Source organism: Melitaea cinxia, chromosome 3 (genome assembly GCF_905220565.1).
Source record: "Melitaea cinxia chromosome 3, ilMelCinx1.1, whole genome shotgun sequence".
In the NCBI taxonomy this organism is placed as follows: Eukaryota; Metazoa; Arthropoda; class Insecta; order Lepidoptera; family Nymphalidae; genus Melitaea; species Melitaea cinxia.
The window spans coordinates 8,887,588-8,905,186 of NC_059396.1; the positions used below are offsets into that span (position 1 = coordinate 8,887,588).

General features: G+C 37.3%; 2 protein-coding genes across 4 annotated transcripts; both read right to left on the bottom strand.

Moving 5' to 3' along the window:
- Nucleotides 1–1,181: 1,181 nt before the first annotated feature.
- Nucleotides 1,182–3,887, bottom strand: LOC123669397. Of its 3 annotated transcripts, none has more exons than XM_045603006.1 (3): nucleotides 3,626–3,887; nucleotides 2,590–2,941; nucleotides 1,182–1,456 (listed from the first exon to the last, which is right to left on the bottom strand). In XM_045603006.1, exons 1-3 carry the CDS (start codon nucleotides 3,688–3,690, stop codon nucleotides 1,253–1,255), a joined length of 621 nt encoding a protein of 206 aa, XP_045458962.1. In that variant the 5' UTR covers nucleotides 3,691–3,887; the 3' UTR covers nucleotides 1,182–1,252. The 3 variants fall into 3 exon arrangements, with proteins under 3 accessions (XP_045458962.1, XP_045458961.1, XP_045458960.1); XM_045603005.1 differs by lacking the exon at nucleotides 3,626–3,887 and adding an exon at nucleotides 3,194–3,561 and having other exon boundaries at nucleotides 2,590–2,938; XM_045603004.1 differs by lacking the exon at nucleotides 3,626–3,887 and adding an exon at nucleotides 3,194–3,561.
- Nucleotides 3,888–14,420: 10,533 nt separating this feature from the next.
- LOC123669761 lies at nucleotides 14,421–15,605 on the bottom strand. Its single transcript, XM_045603352.1, has one exon. The coding sequence runs from the start codon at nucleotides 15,603–15,605 to the stop codon at nucleotides 14,421–14,423; it is 1,185 nt and encodes a 394-aa protein (XP_045459308.1).
- Between the last annotated feature and the right edge of the window lie 1,994 nt (nucleotides 15,606–17,599).

Consider the following 17,599-nt stretch of genomic DNA (forward strand, 5'->3'; position numbering starts at 1 on the left):
GGATGTGGTAATTACATTTTAGGGGGTGAATGAGTATAAGTGCATGAACAAAATGAAGGATAAAAATATAAACAGTGTTCTTACCTATATTTTAAATTTTCACGAACTATAATGTATTAATTAGTTATAAACCAATGTTACCGTAAAGCGATTTGTTATATTTTTTTTTTTTTTTTTTGTAATCAATCTTTTATAATAAAATGTTTATTGTAAAGGTTTTATTTTACGAGTATATTATGAATATTTCTGAATATCAATTTCATCCTGAATGTTTTTAACGCTATCCCATATAATATAAAAGTATAGCAGATAGCACAGCACTGGCATAAAAGTTAACTGTACTTCACAGGAAAATTTTGTGGGACTTTTATTACTAGATCTTTCAAGGTCAACGACCTCATAATTCCCGAACCAACTATGTCAAAGATATTGCCCTAAAAGTGATTCAGGAGTATATCTACCTTGGGCAAACATTACAGATGAGTAGAAACAACTTCGAAGGTGAAATCGCCAGACGAGTATAACAAGGCTGGGCATCGTTTGGGAAGCTGCGTCACATCTTGGGGCTATCCTTGCCACAATGGCTTAAATCTGAGGTATTCGACAAATACGTCCTACCAGTCACGACGTACGGAGCCGAGACGTGGAACTTGACGAAGCTAGCCCACCTACTGCATGTCACTCGGAGAGCTATGGAGAGGTCTATGTTCGGGATATTACTTTGGGAGGTTCGAAATGAGACTATCCAACAGAAGACCAAAGTAACTTACATAATGTTTTTTTTTTTTTTTTTCGAATTTTATCGCGGTTTATTAAATTTTGAAATGCCCAAAATTTCGGTCGGGAAATCAATAGGTAACTGACAGTTTAAAGGTGTAGCAAACTGAAGTAGCAGTGAATTGACGGTAGAATAAGAAGGTTCTCGAATGGAAACCATGGCTGATGTAGATGTAGTGTTGGACGCCCTCCCAACTAGATGGACCGACGACTTAAGGAGGGTAGCTGGTAGTGACTGGATGGCAGGAGAAGTGAAAGCAGGAGATCGGGGCTTGTGGCGAATCTTGGGAGGCTTGCGTCAATCTGTAGACTGTGATAGGCAGATGATGATGATATATATATAACAGAAAATATATAGAAAAATTAAACAAAATTAAGTTATGCATATCGTTTTTTTATTGGTCATTTTTTATTTACATTATTTACTTTATTATATGTAATGTTATAAATTATATCATTAATTCAAAATAATAATTTATACAGCTCTTATCCAATCAATTTCTAAAGTTGCAGGTCCCTTTTGTTTTATAGTTTGATAAACGCCGCCATACATTTGAATACCTATACTAGTAATTTGTGATATGTCCAAAGTCTCGTTATTGTTAACGCGTTTTCCTCTATAGTACGCTTTAAATTCTGAAAATGGTAACGTTCGTACGGCAAAATCATCTTTTGGAGCCTGGAAATTGAAATGTTAAGTTTTTACACTGTAATTATATAATACTCTATATGTTTAATCCCAGATTCTAATTATAAGATAATTAAATTGAATACATTAATAATACTAATAACTACACGAGTGAGAAGCAAATACATAAGGACAAATTTTAAATCACACCAGTGTTCAACGTATTTTTTTTTATATAATTATAGAACTGGCAAAAGTATTTAATTAAGACAAATTGAAATTCGCCATACTATTTTATATTAATTTTATCATAAGCTGAAAAGGAGTTTAAATAAAAGGAAGTAATATGGGAAGGAGTTTTGAGTGTTGGTTGAAGATGACCTGAAGGAACGCTCATGAGTGTAACAGTAAAGAAACTCAAAGCGAATTTTTAGGTAAAGAGGAGTATCTGGATGGAAAAGTACACAAAGTAAAGAAAGAATGTGAGTATTAGTGCGAGACCGGGTAGGGAGCCACTTGAATTGATTAAAAAAATCGGAGACATGATCGTATTTGCGAAAACCAAATATGAACCGTATGCAGAGATTCTGAATGCGCTCAAGCTTATATAACTGCTCCTCTTTAAGATCTAGGTAAAAATGTGAGTTATTGTTTGAAAATTTTCGCCTGACCTTTTTTAGGCCACATATTCCGTAATTTCATTAACAATAATTCTATGAAAATTAACAATACCCATTATATAAATATTTTAGATTTGCCCTTCCATCTATTTATTATTCGTGTATTATTATTATTAGCTCTAGCTGCCCTTCGTGCTAGGCTTGTGGCACCCCTTTCATGGTGCCACCCCGTGCCCTTTTGGCCCTAGGGTAAATACGCATCTTCGTTCTGATTTCTATTAGTCGTAATCTTAATTAAGGTATAAATTACGCGTCACGTTGTTTGTCGATGACTCTTAAACTACTTAACCGATTTTAATCAAATTTGCACACCGTGTGCAGTTTGATTCATATAATTATTATATTCAAGTAAAAAAATAAGGCGGTACGAAATTTGTCAAGTCGGCTAATATATAATATCGACTAAATAATTACGGAAGTAATAAACAATATTAGACCATTTTATATTAAAAAGTTCAAAATATACTTAAAGTGTTCATGACGCTTAGTAAAATACCTACATACCTGAAAATATTGTTCGAAAGAATAGTTGGGCTCATTATTTAATCCTTTATGTCTCAGCACCACTTTAAATCCATTAAATTGGCCTTGACCACGACAAAGAATATTTAATTGTGTGCATCCTGATAAATCGTACGAGCCAAGAGCTCGTATTCCAGCAAACCCAGCGCCGTTTGGCTGAGGATTTAGTAAAGCAAAAAATATGGCTCTTCTAAATTCAGAATTTCGATGTATCACAAATACTGCTTTAGACATTCCTACACTGCGTACTGTATCAGATTGTTCTTGCCAACTATCTACATTATCATTCTTCGTAAAATCAAATAAGTATTTTTCATCTGATACTGAAATACTGCTGTAAAAATACCATAAATTACAATTAAAATGCATGCAATAGAAGACCATACCTACTACAATATTTATATTATTTATTATTATTACATATGTAGGTACCTCCTTTAAACTGTATTTTTGTTTTGTTTGCTGTCGGTTAATCTGCAGCCTATAATTATTTATTATCGGCCCAACGCATGCAACAACTACGATTTTACTCATTCAAACGTATTGTTTTTACTTTACTAAACGTTTTAATTACTGAAAAACTCACCTGTTTGTGCTGACATAACTTATATGTAAAATTAAATACAAAAATGTTACAATATTCATCAAAATTAGACGTTGAAACATGATTAAGTAGAAATAATTACTGACTAGATCTCCTTGACTTGTAATGAATGAAACACTTAAAATGTGAAAAAATGATGCATATATTTATTATCAGTACGTTAGTAGAAACTATAAACAATTACATTATGTTTACCCGCTCCACAGAGCATATGACATTCTTTATCATTGTGTAAGTTATTGACGTCTAGCAGTATCAACTATCAATTGAGCAAAGTACTTTGATACCGTAATTGGATATCACAATGATTAATAATAACAAAATATATTTATTAAGGTAAGAAGTTATTAAGGTACCCATATGATTAATCTTTAAACCGAATAACTAAAAGTATAAAAATATTTATTTATTTACCATTGACCAAAATTTGATGCCACCATCAAATTAGTGTCTTCGTGTATAGAAGGGCTCACAGACATATTTTTGTTAGTAAGTAGATGAATAATAGAATTGTAAACGAACGAACGTCGGAATCAATAATGACATTTTAGTACAACAGTAATGTAGAACGCAATAAACCGTTAAAGTTGTCGGCAATTCGGCATGAATTTATAACCTGCTCAGAAAGGAATTTCGTGTCTCTTGGATGGTAGAAGTGAAGAAGTACAGGGGTGAGGTAATAATATTGTCGTACAATGATTGGTCAATAGCACTTCACCCTAAAAATGTTACACGTGCACATTTCGTGATTGGTTCCTTACCTTTGCTAGGGGCACTAAAACTTTGTTGCTACTATAATTGTTACCTCTATTAAAATCCATTATTTTTGAAAGACTACTAAATACGTAGGTATATTTTATTTATTTTCATTTTTGTACTGATCAAAACTATTTTATTGTGACCCCTGTCCGATGCGTAAACCGATCCCCACTCTAACGCGGAGCACTAAATATCCGTGCCATTGCGATAGGTCATAAGCGTGTACATATATGTTTCTTTTTTTCTTTTCGTTTTTTAATTTCTCTATTATAAAAGAAGGGTTTAAGCAAAATAATAAATTATTTTTTCTAAATTTAATAAAATAATAGTAGGTAAGGTAACGACACTAGTCATGGAGAGTAAGCGATATTTTTTTATTTTTGCTTTGTAATTTCTTCATTTTTACCCGACTGCCAAGGAAGGGTTATGTTTTTCGCGCGTATCTTGTATGTATGTATGTATGTTTGTATGTAATATTCTTTACTACCTCATATTTCCAGAACCACTGAACGGATTTACATAATTGAGGTATCGTTAGGTTCGTCTTAGCTGCCCAAGTGTTCTTAGATAGGTGACATTAAAAAAAAATCAAACATGGCGGCTGCGCGAAGCCATTGTAGTTAATGAAAAAAATTTTTTTCTCTAATACTACAATATGGGTATCAAATTGAAGGGCACAATACAAGGATTTTAAAAAGGTATATCATGATCATTATTACCGTAATACTAATACAGAAATACAATATTAATGTTTAAAAAATGTGGACTTTGCTCTTTCCCACGCCTATGCCATGCCAAACTCGCCTCCTAGGCGACGATCAACTTCGGGGTGTAGCCTTTCTAATAAAAGACAATGGTTAAAAAAAAACATACAATTAAAATTACAAATAAAAATTAATAAATGTCACACCAATTTACAATTACATTAATAAAATCAGTAACAAATACATAATACCAAATACAAACAAATAATTTTAATAATAATTTCATTATATTAAAACTAATAGTTGTTGACTTAAGCAGTCACCTATTTGCTAAAGGTCAGGCTTACGTTGCTTTGAGCAGAGTGAGATCTTTCTCCGGGATTGCTATCAGTTCTCTTGACCCTAAAAAATTACTTAATCAACCACATGATGTAAACTGTTTTAATGAATTGAACCGATTACGTAATTTGTCTGACTAAAAAGACATAAATATAATAATAATTAAAAAAAAAAAACACAAAAAACCCGCCTGCGTGAAGAACAACTAATAGAAAATCAACTGAAAAAGCTGGAACAAGATAAAAATTCAACAAAGAGAGAATGATTTGACTTATTCTTCAATTTCATGCCTCCGACTGCATATTATCTACGACGTTGCATAAAGTTTCGAAGGACTACCGTATTAATATATTTTAAATGTACAGCACAAAATGTTTGATATTATTGTTTCTATTTATTTCGCTGACTTTGTGTGCATATTGAATTTTTATCTTGTTCCAGCTTTTTCAGTTGATTTTCTATTAGTTGTTTCAATATAGATTATTTGGGATTTGGAGGTAAAAGGAAAGTTCTTTTCTCAATCAGTATTCAATATTTAATTTAAGTTTAGTATTCAGTACAATAAAATATTATAGATAAAAAACACTTAGACACCATCAATGGACTGTAATAATCCAGTGTAGGATCCCCAATTATGGACATTATCTAATTATGAACAACCATCAATGGACAATAATAATCCAGTGTAGGACCCCCCCCCCCAATTATGAACGGTTAATTATGAAAATATGAATAATCAAGTAAAGGACAAAGTATTCGTTATTAACTGTGCTATGTTATTTGAATAATAACAATCGAAAATTATTATCAATATCAGTTTAATATATCGAGACAATACTCGAAAACCGCTCCGTGATAGTTGCGGAAATAGTCTGAGATAAATTTTCATCCAAATAGTGTTTAGTTTTAGCCCAAATTGTATATAACGACAGATCTTAATTCGGAAACAGGTCCTCGACGTTAGCTCGGTATATAGTACAGCCTAGTGAATAACTTCAATTTTTCATTTGTAAACAAGCTTTGTATTTCTGATTCCAAGGTGTTCATAAACTGTTTTGTCCTGTGAATATTGTTTTCTAATGCTGATGTGGAAACAGTAGTACGATTTTGTGCGCTTATTTTGTTCATGTCGACGTATTCTGGACAAAAGTGAAAAAGTCCACTTTTTCTAAATCCATTTCTTATTGTATCTGTGGCAATTTTTCGCAAAGCTGCCTCAAAGTTTGGAGCAAAATGCTCTCTTTTCATTGCTTGTTTTAGATTTTCCATTTTCCAATTCATCACTTGATTCATCCACGATACCTTCAAAGGCCTAAAAATCGCAACATCCATTGGCTGAAGTAGATGTGTCGTGTTAGGACAGAGAGAGATAACTTCAATCCCATTTTATTTACAAAAATCTGATAAATGCAGGGTCATGTGTGACCTATGACCGTCTAAGAATAATTTGATTGGTTTAGGTATATTATTTTTATCTATCCGTGGATTGAACACATTAGTAATGTATTCATAAAAAGTTCTTGCACACATTCACCTGAATCTGACCTACCTATGCGCCAAACTTTTGGTACGCTATTAGCAATTACGGCAGGTAAACGCTCATAAGGGTATACTATCATCGGTGGAGCTAAAACTCCAGCAGCATTACCAGTAACCAACACTGTTAAATTTTCTTTCTCATCTCCTGATGCTGTATATATGTGGCGACATATGTCACGTGAAAATACGAACGACTACAAACTACGTAATTAGAGAAAACTGACGTATGCTACATCGCGCTATCAGAGTTTTCAAAGTGAATAACTATATATACAAGATCCCGACAACAACCGTCGGGGCGTTTGCCCGCCAGACACAACACCCGTCTGGTGGAGGATCCTCCCTTTTCGATGGCGGACGTGATTCTTCACACTACGTTTCACACGCCTCGCCAAACTGGTGACCCCGACGTGATACGTCAGCGCAGCCTTCGCAAAAAAGCCACGTCATCATCACTTGACCCCGAGCATGAACATCGGCGCAACCTTCATCGTCATCATCACTTCCTCAAGCTTTCGAGCAGCGAGTAGCATCCAGCATCTACGACTTCAGCCAACCAGCATCTACGGCTACTACGGATATCCTGACCACCAGCATGCAGCGGACGGCGCATTCATGGTCATCGCCCACAGCCTTCTCAGCGACTTTGGCACAGCACACTGCACTTCGGCCGGTCAGCAAGCAGAGACGCACTTCTCTCCTGGTCGACGCAGCAGCAGCCACTACGCAGTACTGCACCACTCCGACTCACTGGAGCATATGCAGCATCACCGCAGACAGTTCCAACTCACCGTGAACATGCGGCATCTGGTTCCGACTCACTGGAACATTCCACTGGCCCGGCAAGCATCACAAGATGAATGGACGACTTAACCTGCTATCGACCTCCGGTCTCGGAGGGGAGTGATGTGGCGACACATGTCACGTGAAAATACGAACGACTACAAGCTACGTAATTAGAGAAAACTGACGTATGCTACATCGCGCTATCAGAGTTTTCAAAGTGAATAACTATATATACAAGATCCCGACAACAACCGTCGGGGCGTTAGCCCGCCAGACACAACACCCGTCTGGTGGAGGATCCTCCCTTTTCGATGGCGGACGTGATTCATCACACTACGTTTCACACGCCTCGCCAAATATACATTTTTTTCACCTTTGCGCACTATGACTCGTCCAGCTTTTGGTTGTAAGTAGAATGTGCTTTCATCAACATTAAAAATTCTTTCAGGATCATTCATTATTACTTCAAGCAAGTTTTTATTTTAGTATGTCATCTTCTGTGACTTTATATCTTGCTTTACTTAAATTTTGTGTCTGAAATATCTGGATGCCTTTTTAAAAACGAAGAGTACTTACCACTTTTTTCCTGGACGATTGTTTGTGAATGGACAGGAATCTAATTTTTTATCAGATATTATTTTTTGGACACTATCAAGCAATTGTTCTTTGGTTACAGGAAAGTGTTTTTCAGCCATAAATTCCATCCATCTCACGATTATCTTTTCTTCCTCATATGAAATTACAGTATCTGGACCTGGATTACACAATAGAACTTTTCCCGGTGATTTTATTATGTAAAGTTATCCTTGGGACAGCAACAGATATTTTTTCTCCTTTTCTTACTTCTTCGCCCTGGCCATTTGTTCTTTGGTATAATCTTTTCTTGGTGCCATTTCTAGGATGAAAATAAATTTGTATGTATTAGAAATACGTTGAACCTATTATGGACACCTAGTCATTGACAAAATGTCCATAATTGCATAGAGTTATTATTTATTGCAAATTTCTAGAGAAACATGAACACATAGAACAGACGTATGATATATGAAAAAAAATGAAAATAAGCAAGTTCACTTTATGGACACTATGTCCACGACTGGGTTTACGTGCTTGAATAATATCCAATTATGGACATGGTAAATTTTAGGATTAGAAAGCCATTGACATTTTGGGTTATAATATTAAAGTAATGTATTCTTATTAGTAAATCATTAAATACTATGACTTTCGACGACGACGACAGATGCTGGTGTGGTGTGGCTTCTCAAACATATATATGATCCTTGGGAGAAATCACAAAATGCTAATGATACATTTTGTGACCTATCAAAGGCATTCGATTGCATGGACCACGGGATCTTATTAAGTAAACTTGAGTATTACGGCGTTAATGGTAAAGCTTATAATCTAATTGCTTCATATTTATCTAATAGAATTCAACACGTATCAATAAATGGAACGTAGTCTTCTGGATCTGTGCTAAAAATGGGCGTTCCACAGTGGTCGATTCTGCGTCAATTTTTTTTAAATATGTATAAATGATTTGCCATTTAATGTTAAATATATTTGTGATATACTGCTATTTGCAGATGACACTTCTCTAATATTTAAAGATTATAGGAAAAAAGTAAATTATGATGACGTGAACACTTCTTTGTCGCGAATTCAAGATTGGTTTAAAATAAACAACTTGGTTTTGAACGCCAAAAAAACCAAGTGCGTCGTGTTTTCGTTACCTAATGTTAAGCATACAAATTATAATTTTATAATAAATAACGAGAGGCTTATTGTCAATGATTCTACAGTTTTCTTAGGGATACATTTGGACTCAAAACTTCAGTGGAATTCCCATTTGTCATCCTTGAATGGTAGACTCAGCTCCGCAGCATTCGCAATTAGAAAAGTACGACAACTGACCGACGTTGCAACTGAACGCTTAATATATATTAGCTATTTCCATAGTGTTATGTCTTACGGCCTGTTACTGTGGGGTAGTGCTGCAGATATTGAGACTATATTTATTTTGCAAAAAAGGGCTATTCGCGGCATTTATGATCTTGGAGCTCGAGTAATAATTTATTTTTAAAGTTTTAATTTGTTAAATGACAATTCGAAAGTGCTCTTGGAGCCTATTTGAATAAAGCTGTTTTTGATTTTGATTGATAAACTGATTTACTTGTGTCCACTTTGCTACGCGTAATTTTTTTTTTATTGTGGCCTACGAGTTAATCAACTGGTATAATATCTGTCCCGCGGAGCAGCCGTCATCTCCATTAACCTTTTGACCGCCATAGTCACTTAAACTTGACAAGGGCTCGCGAGTCCTGTGCGCCAGCGATGTCTATAGGTGACAAAAAACACGGACCACAAAAATATTAAATAAAATTATTAAAAAAATGTTTCTAGTAATTTAATTCAACATTTCTGAAAATAGAATATCCCTGCAACATTCGAGTATAAAAAACAAGTATTTTAGAGCTACACGTACTGAGAAACATTGAAATAAAAACATGCATTCTTATTCCACGTAAATGCTATGTCCAGAACGCCGAAGTCGTCTATAGTTGACTGCTAGGGATGTGACGCAAGAGGTATAAATAAATAAGAAATAAATAAATATTTATAATATACACACACCGTCATCTGTTCCTAAAGTAAGCAACTTAATGCTTTTATTATAGATAACAGCCGACTGGTAAAATTACATTTTTTTTTTTTTTTTGATAAACTTACATATAAATAATACATATATAAATAAATATATATTACACCCAGACTCGGGGTGGGAATCGAACCCACAATACCCGGAGCAGAAAGCAGGGTCACTACAAACTGCGCCAACGGGCTAGTCAAAATGGTATAGATGTTTTTTAAGCTATTCAAAATTGAACTCAAACGTGTTATATTTTCTATAAATAATTTGATATTTGAATAAAACTAAATGTAAAAAACGTAAAACTATAGCTAACACATAAATAGCAAATAAATAAAAAAAATCAAATCGTCTAAAATCAATCAAATCGTCATAATAAATCTGATATCTCAAATTGGGCGCATCCCTAGCGATTAGTCATTAATCCGTTCTCCACACGCCGTTGTCAAGTATAGACGACAGCCTGGTGACGTCATAAGCGAATAGAGAGAAAACTAGTGCAGTGCAACATGAGCGATACCTTAGAACATCGTCGCATTTTGGAAGGCGTCGATGATTTTTTTTTAAATTTACAATTACAAATAAAATTGTTTTATATTATTTTATTTTTCATTTTTTTATCTAAGGTTAAGATCAAAATTACGATTTTCTTTCTCATTCTCAAAATCATCTGGCAGCATCAATATCATCTTTAACCACCACTCTCATAAAAGCTTTTCTTCTGAGACCCATGGCTTTGGTATCGTCAAATCAAATGTCAGGCGTATTACTCACTAATGTTTTAGTACTATTTGCTACCTAAGCGAAAAAAAAAAATTTAACGTAAATATTTCTTTTAACTAAGGCTGGCACAGACCGCACCGATTATATTTATTTCCTTTTAGTGGTGTGTAGGTAGATTTTTTTAAATATTAAACTTTTATTACTCCTTTTTTAGTTATTAATTATCTAATAAGATAATAATTGTTTGCAGGCAAACGAAAAAGACCAACTTCAATTATAATGACAAATAATACAACGTAGGTAGACGAAAAAATAGTCAAGTAAATACGGATTATCAAAGATTACTCACAAAGTTGTAATCAGATCTCGATGAAATTTAAATGTGACCACATGTTAAACATCGGCTTTCGATTAAATTAAAAATCATTAAAATCGGTACATCCAGTAAAAAGTTATACAGATTTTCGAGAGTTTCCCTCGAGTTCTCTGGGATCCCGTCATCAGATCCTGGTTTCCTTATCATGGTACTACACCTCACAACCAAAAAATAATTATCAAAATTGGTTCATAAACGACGAAGTTATCGCCAAACATACATAAAAAAAAAATATAATATATATATACGGTCGAATTGAGTAACCTCCTCCTTTTTTGAACTCGGTTAAAAAATTACAAATTTGAATTTGGTTAATTTTTTTAAAATTACTTTTCATGTGTATATCGATTCGATTCGAAATCGATATAAAGCGTGCGGCTTCCTTGCGTGCGACACAGCACATCTCTTAGGGAGTTTTAAAACCGTAGGTCAGCTGCGCCGTAGTCGTCCAGTCGTGACAATGACGTCATGGCGATAGAAAATAGTGTTGTGCTTTACTACGATTATTTTTGTAATGTTTGTTTTTTATTTATGTTATTGTAAGTATATATAACGAGTGCAAGATAACACAATAAAAATATCGAAAAATAAACCTTCCTAGATTATATAAGTAGTCATTTATTGCATAAAAACTAACAAAAACAAGCCACTGTGTGGTACTCGATAACGACGACGACTCTTGGCAGCACTATTTTTTTTGTAGGTATTTTAGTTTATTTTATGCCTTGGCGTACAGGGCACGGGAATGGATTTTAGGTGTGGCGGTCAAAAGGTTACGACCATCTTTCCGGCTCATATGCAAGTGACATACTATATATTATGGCAAATAAAATGAGAGAATTATAGAGTCTGTGCAGGATTTTTTAGGCAACCCATTTTTAATAATTATCTAACTACTACTTATTTCGCGAGTAATTTAATAAAAAATGTATTATTCAGTTCCCAGAGTTATAAAATAAATAAATTTCTAAAATAAAAGTAGCCTAAGTTACTCCTTACAACATCAGCTATCTGCCAGTGAAAGGCCCATCGAAATCGGTCCAGCCGTTTCAAAGATTAGCCGGAACAAACAGACAGACAGCCAAAAAATTTGTAAAAAATGTTATATTGGTATATGTATCGTGTGTACATCCATATACATTTAGTAAAAAGCGGTTATTTTAATATTACAAACAGAACAGAAACTCCAATTTTATTTATTTGTATAGATATACTAAATTGATTATAAATGATGTTTCAATATACTATTAGCTCGGTGAATATCGACTTAGGTTCGTATCTTAGACCATTAAAAACAACATTTCAAAATTCCCCATCGTTCCGGTACCTAAAAGCTACCGTTTATGAAATATAACGATTCAAAAAAGTTGTAAGCGTTATAATATTGCACACGTTACCACGCCACCTTTGAGGTGTATAGTCTGTATTAAAAAGATACAGATAACGTTACTTCTGTAGTCACTCGTGTCCACACTACTGGACATAGGCCCGGTTTGCCGCAGCCTTGCCTTAGCGGTTGCTTTACTTCCGTCCTCTCGCAGATAATCTCATTTTCAAATCATATAATAAGAGAGACTCCAAGCATAGCCCGTAGCATAACACAATGAGTAAAAGACAATGCTCAAAAAAAACCCAGGCCCGGCGCAAAAGAAAAGTAACTCAAATTATAGGTAATAATAAGTAATGAAATACTGCATAGGAGGCATCATCGAAATCAATGGCTATATGTATGAAATTGCCATTTGAATTTTTACAGGGGTAACATGAGCAGCTGGGACTTATTATTTTTTTTTAATATATAGATTAGCGCTTGACTGCGATCTCACCTGAAGGCAAGTGAAGATGCAGCCTAAGGTGGTGCGCACTTGCCTAGACGATGCCTATTCACTCTTGATTTAAAGATACCCAAGTTATAGTTCGTTGGAAAAACGGAAGCCGGAAGGGCATTCCAAATTTTTGCGGTGCGTATTAGGAACGAGGAAGCAAATCGTTTAGTGCAAGATCGTGGGATTTCAACCACATAGCGGTGCAGATTCATGCGATGCCTTGCAGTTCGGTGGTAGAAAGGTGATGGTGGAACCAAATTGTATAGTTCTAGAGCACACTCTCCGAAATAAAATCTGTAAAATACCGACAAACAGGCAACCTTGCGTCGATGTTCGAGACTTTGAAGTCTAGAGCGAACCAGCGATTTGTCACCGATGAGTCTTCTGGCGCGTCGATCCACAGAATCCAAAGCAGCGAGCTGGTACTTGGCAGAGCCATCCCATAAGTGGCTGCAGTACTCCATACACGATCGAACTTGTGCTTGGTAGAGAGTAAGAAGCTGTTCCGGTGTGAAGTACTGCCTGACTTTATTGAGGATACCAAGTTTCCTATCAGCAATTTTTGCCTTGGATTCTATGCATTATCCGAAGTTCATATTAGACGAAATATTTATGCCTAGAAGATCAATACTATCGGTGATCGGTACAGATACACCCCGGAAAGTCGGAGCTAATGGGAATGGACTCCGTTTAGCAGTGAAAAGACACGCTTGTGTTTTGGAAGCATTAAATTTGACTAGGTTGGCGTCACCCCAATCGGATACCTCTTTCAAAGCCAAATTCATGCGTTCAACCAGGGCCTCTCTATGCTCATGAGTTTCAGCCCCACCAGCTCGGGGACCGGACACGTATCTCTCCGTAACAGTGCTGTCATCCGCGTATCCAAAGATACCGGGCCTGAGGAGGTCATTTATGTGAATCAAGAAGAGGGTTGCAGAGAGAACTGATCCCTGAGGGACACCGGCATTAACCGCCATCAAGTCAGACGAGGAGCCATCTAAGACCACCCGAAATGATCGCCCACTCAGGAAATCTGATATCCAGTCACACAAGCTCGGGGGTATTCCGTAAGCTGAAAGCTTGCTCAATAGGCTCTCATGCCAGACCCGGTCAAATGCCTTCGATACATCGAGTGAGACAGCTAGCGCCTCTCCGTGCTTGTCCAAGGCTTCGCCCCAGATGTGCGAGGCGTACACTAAAAGATCCCCCGTGGACCTGTTACGGCGGACACTGTATTGCTGGTCCGACAGGAGGTCATTCAACTTGAGGTATGCTAGGAGCTTATCATTCAGTATACAATTCGAGGTATGCAAGGAGCTTATCATTCAGTATGCGCTCCAAACTTTTACACAGTATGGAGGTGATCGCGATAGGTCTATAGTTAGCCGGGTCGGCACGACTACCTTTTTTAGTTACAGGTTGTACGTTGGCAATCTTCCATGCTTTAGAAACTTGAGCGGATTTTAGAGAGAGGCGGTACAAGCACGTGAGAATAGGAGACAACTCACACACAGCACAGTGCACAGTGTTTAAGTACTCTAGCTGGTATCCCGTCAGGGCCACTAGCCTTGTTTACATCCAAGTTACGGAGTACTCTCAGAACCTCAGTTTGGCGAATGCGTAGTTCTGACATAACAGAGTCGCAAGTTGGATATCTGGGCGGTGAGGCACTACCCACATCAAGGAGCGAATTTTCTGAAAACAGATTCGCTAAAAGGTTAGCCTTGTCTGTCGCAGTAAAGGCCAGCGATCCATCTGGTTTAAGCAGAGGAGGCAGCGAGGGACGGCAGAAGCTCATTTCAACTGACTTAGAGAGTGACCAAAATGCTTTACTACCGCGCGGATGGGAAGATAACTGGGCTCCGATGCGATTAATACGGTTGAAACGAGCCTTTTTAAGAACCCTTTTGTAGGACTTAGCAGCAGAGTTGAACGCTCTCTTCCTCGTAGTGATGTCCGGAGATTTAAGGGTACGGGCTTCAGCCCACGCTGCAAACCCTGAGTCCTTACGGGCTGCAGCTTCGGCACATTCTGCATTATACCACCTAGGGATCTTGCCATCTAGTGATACATCAGCAAATGGAATGAAGTACTCCATCCCCTGACGTATCACTTCCGATATTTCTTGTTCACAACTCGACGGATCACAGGAAGAGAAGCAAGTCCGCCGCCAAGGGTAGGATGCAAAAAAGCGTCGCATCTCATCCCAATCTGCCGACTTATATCGCCACACACGTCTGGTTCCGGTAGGACCGGTATCCAGAGGGTGAAAGTTAGATACTGACTTTACCACACAGTGATCAGATGTGCCCAGGGGAGCTGCAACTGATACCGAGGACCGGTCTGGGTCAGTTGTCAACAGAAGGTCCAAACAATTTGGTGTATGGTCGTCAACGTCAGGTACTCGTGTTGCTTCTTGGACTAGCTGGGTAAGATCTAGCGACAGGGCAAATTTGAGCGCCTCTCTCCCGGCGTGGTCGGTATTCTGGTATGGGAACAGCCAGTCTTGGTGGCGAGCGTTAAAATCCCCCAGAAATACCATTTGGGCAGCTGGATACCGACGTTGGACCATGTCAGCCGTCTCACTGAGATAGTCGAACATCCGAGTCGTCTCCCGATCACCACTGTGCGACCGATAGGTACAGGCATACACAATCTGCTCCATACCCGTGTCCAATAAACACCACATGATGGAAAGGTTAGGTATCTCTAAGTTACGTAGACGCCGGCAGCAAACATCATCACGAGCAAACATACAGACTCCAGCGTGAGATTTAAAATTATGTTCAAGCGAATACCCAGGGTACTGCATGTACGTTACATCTGCTGGGCTACCTATTTGCGTCTCCGTAAGAAAAAGTAAATGAGGCCTCTCAGTCTCCAGGTGGTGGTGGACTGCAATGAGATTTGAGTGCAATCCTCGTATGTTGGTGAGGTGCACTTTGAGAGAGAGGAGGTGCAGCCGCTGTTTAACCTTACTTTTTTTTTGTTCTTCATTGTGGTCAAGGGGTGAATAGGAGGGGAAATGGTAGTTGTACGAGGCGCTGCGTCTATAGACTCCACGATTTTTACAGAAACCACACTAAAGAAGACTCGACTGGAGACTGTGGGGACGTCCGAACCCCCCCAGGAAATCGCCATCTCGCCAATCGCCATCACTTATAGTTTGATTAAAGTGCTATCTGAAAAAACAAACAAGTAACCAAGTAACCATCGGTCGTCGGTTGAAAGCGCGACTTCTCTGTCTCATTCACACGTTGTCGGAGCCTGTTATAGGCTTCTCACTTCGTGCGCGAGTGCCGCGTCGCCCGCGCAGTCCATCGACAGTATTCGTTGCGATCTATGCGTCCTTTCCTGTTATTTGAAACCGATTGTACTAAAAACGACTACCTAATTGCTGTCGGCGACAAAACAAATAGGTATGATTAATCGCTGTCGGCAACAAGTCACGTCGATGCGTGTCTCAACGAGTCAAGACATGTAAAGAACGCATCATTTTTGTATCCATCATCTATCATCATCATATCATATTTGTATGTTTGTATATATTCATCATGTATCCCGCATCATTTTTGGATCATATCGTGTTAAACATAGAGAATCGATGACTTTTAATCGTAAATATTAAAATGACAAGTACATTCATATCGTGTTTTTAGTTCTATCATCCTATTATCTTTGTAAAAGTAGTTGGGATAGTAGAGAAGTTGCCATTAAAATGTCATTATATACACTCTTAAACCATAACTGTATCTGTTTACTGTTCCTTTTACTAATACATTATGTTACCTCTAAAATCTCGAGTAGCAATGTGGCGCAGATGTTAAAATTCGAATAGCAATTTCACACATATAGCCACTGATTTCGATGATGCCCACTATGTAATATTTAATTACTTATTTTTACCTATATTTTGAGTTACATTTCTTTTGCGCCAGGCCTGGGTTTTATTCTCATACTTCATGAGCATTGTCCTTTAAACTTGTTGAGCAGTCTCATTACCAACATTCACGTCTTGGAATCTTAACTGTATTGAAACTGTCAACTCAGGGAGAATGCATTATTGCATGCAAGTATTTTGTTAACAAGACTAGCGAAATTTTATTTCCTATTGGTCGGTCTAGTTCGATTGGCTCACCTGATGGTAAGCGGTTACCGTAGCTTATAGACGCCTGCAACACCAGAAGCGTCGCAAGCGCGTTGCCGACCCAATTCCCAATCTCCCCAGGAGCTCTGGTCACCTTACTCACCAATAGGAACACAATACTTCTTGAAAACAGTATTATTTAGCTGTGGTCTTCTATAAGGTCGAAATACTAATTCAGTAGGGCTGCTCCATATTTTGAGCAGGAAATCCCTGCTGCGCCTCAGTTAAATAAGTAGACATTATCCTTTACAAATTCGCGAAGAGTAGTATCGAACGATACGACGAACGTTCCTGCTATGACTTGTTTTTTTTTTAACATCACTTTTGTCTTGACCAAAATTCATACTAAGATAGACCTATCGGGAGGTCGTATAGTATTTGACCTATCTCCTCCAACGTCTCCGTAATGATGATGCAATGTCAACGGAGAGAAGGTAAGAAATATACCCACCGCTGTTCACAATCTCGTCACTTCGTAATCACGTCCCTAATATCCAAGGTCTTCAAGAAATCTGCTTCCGCATTGGCAAACGGTT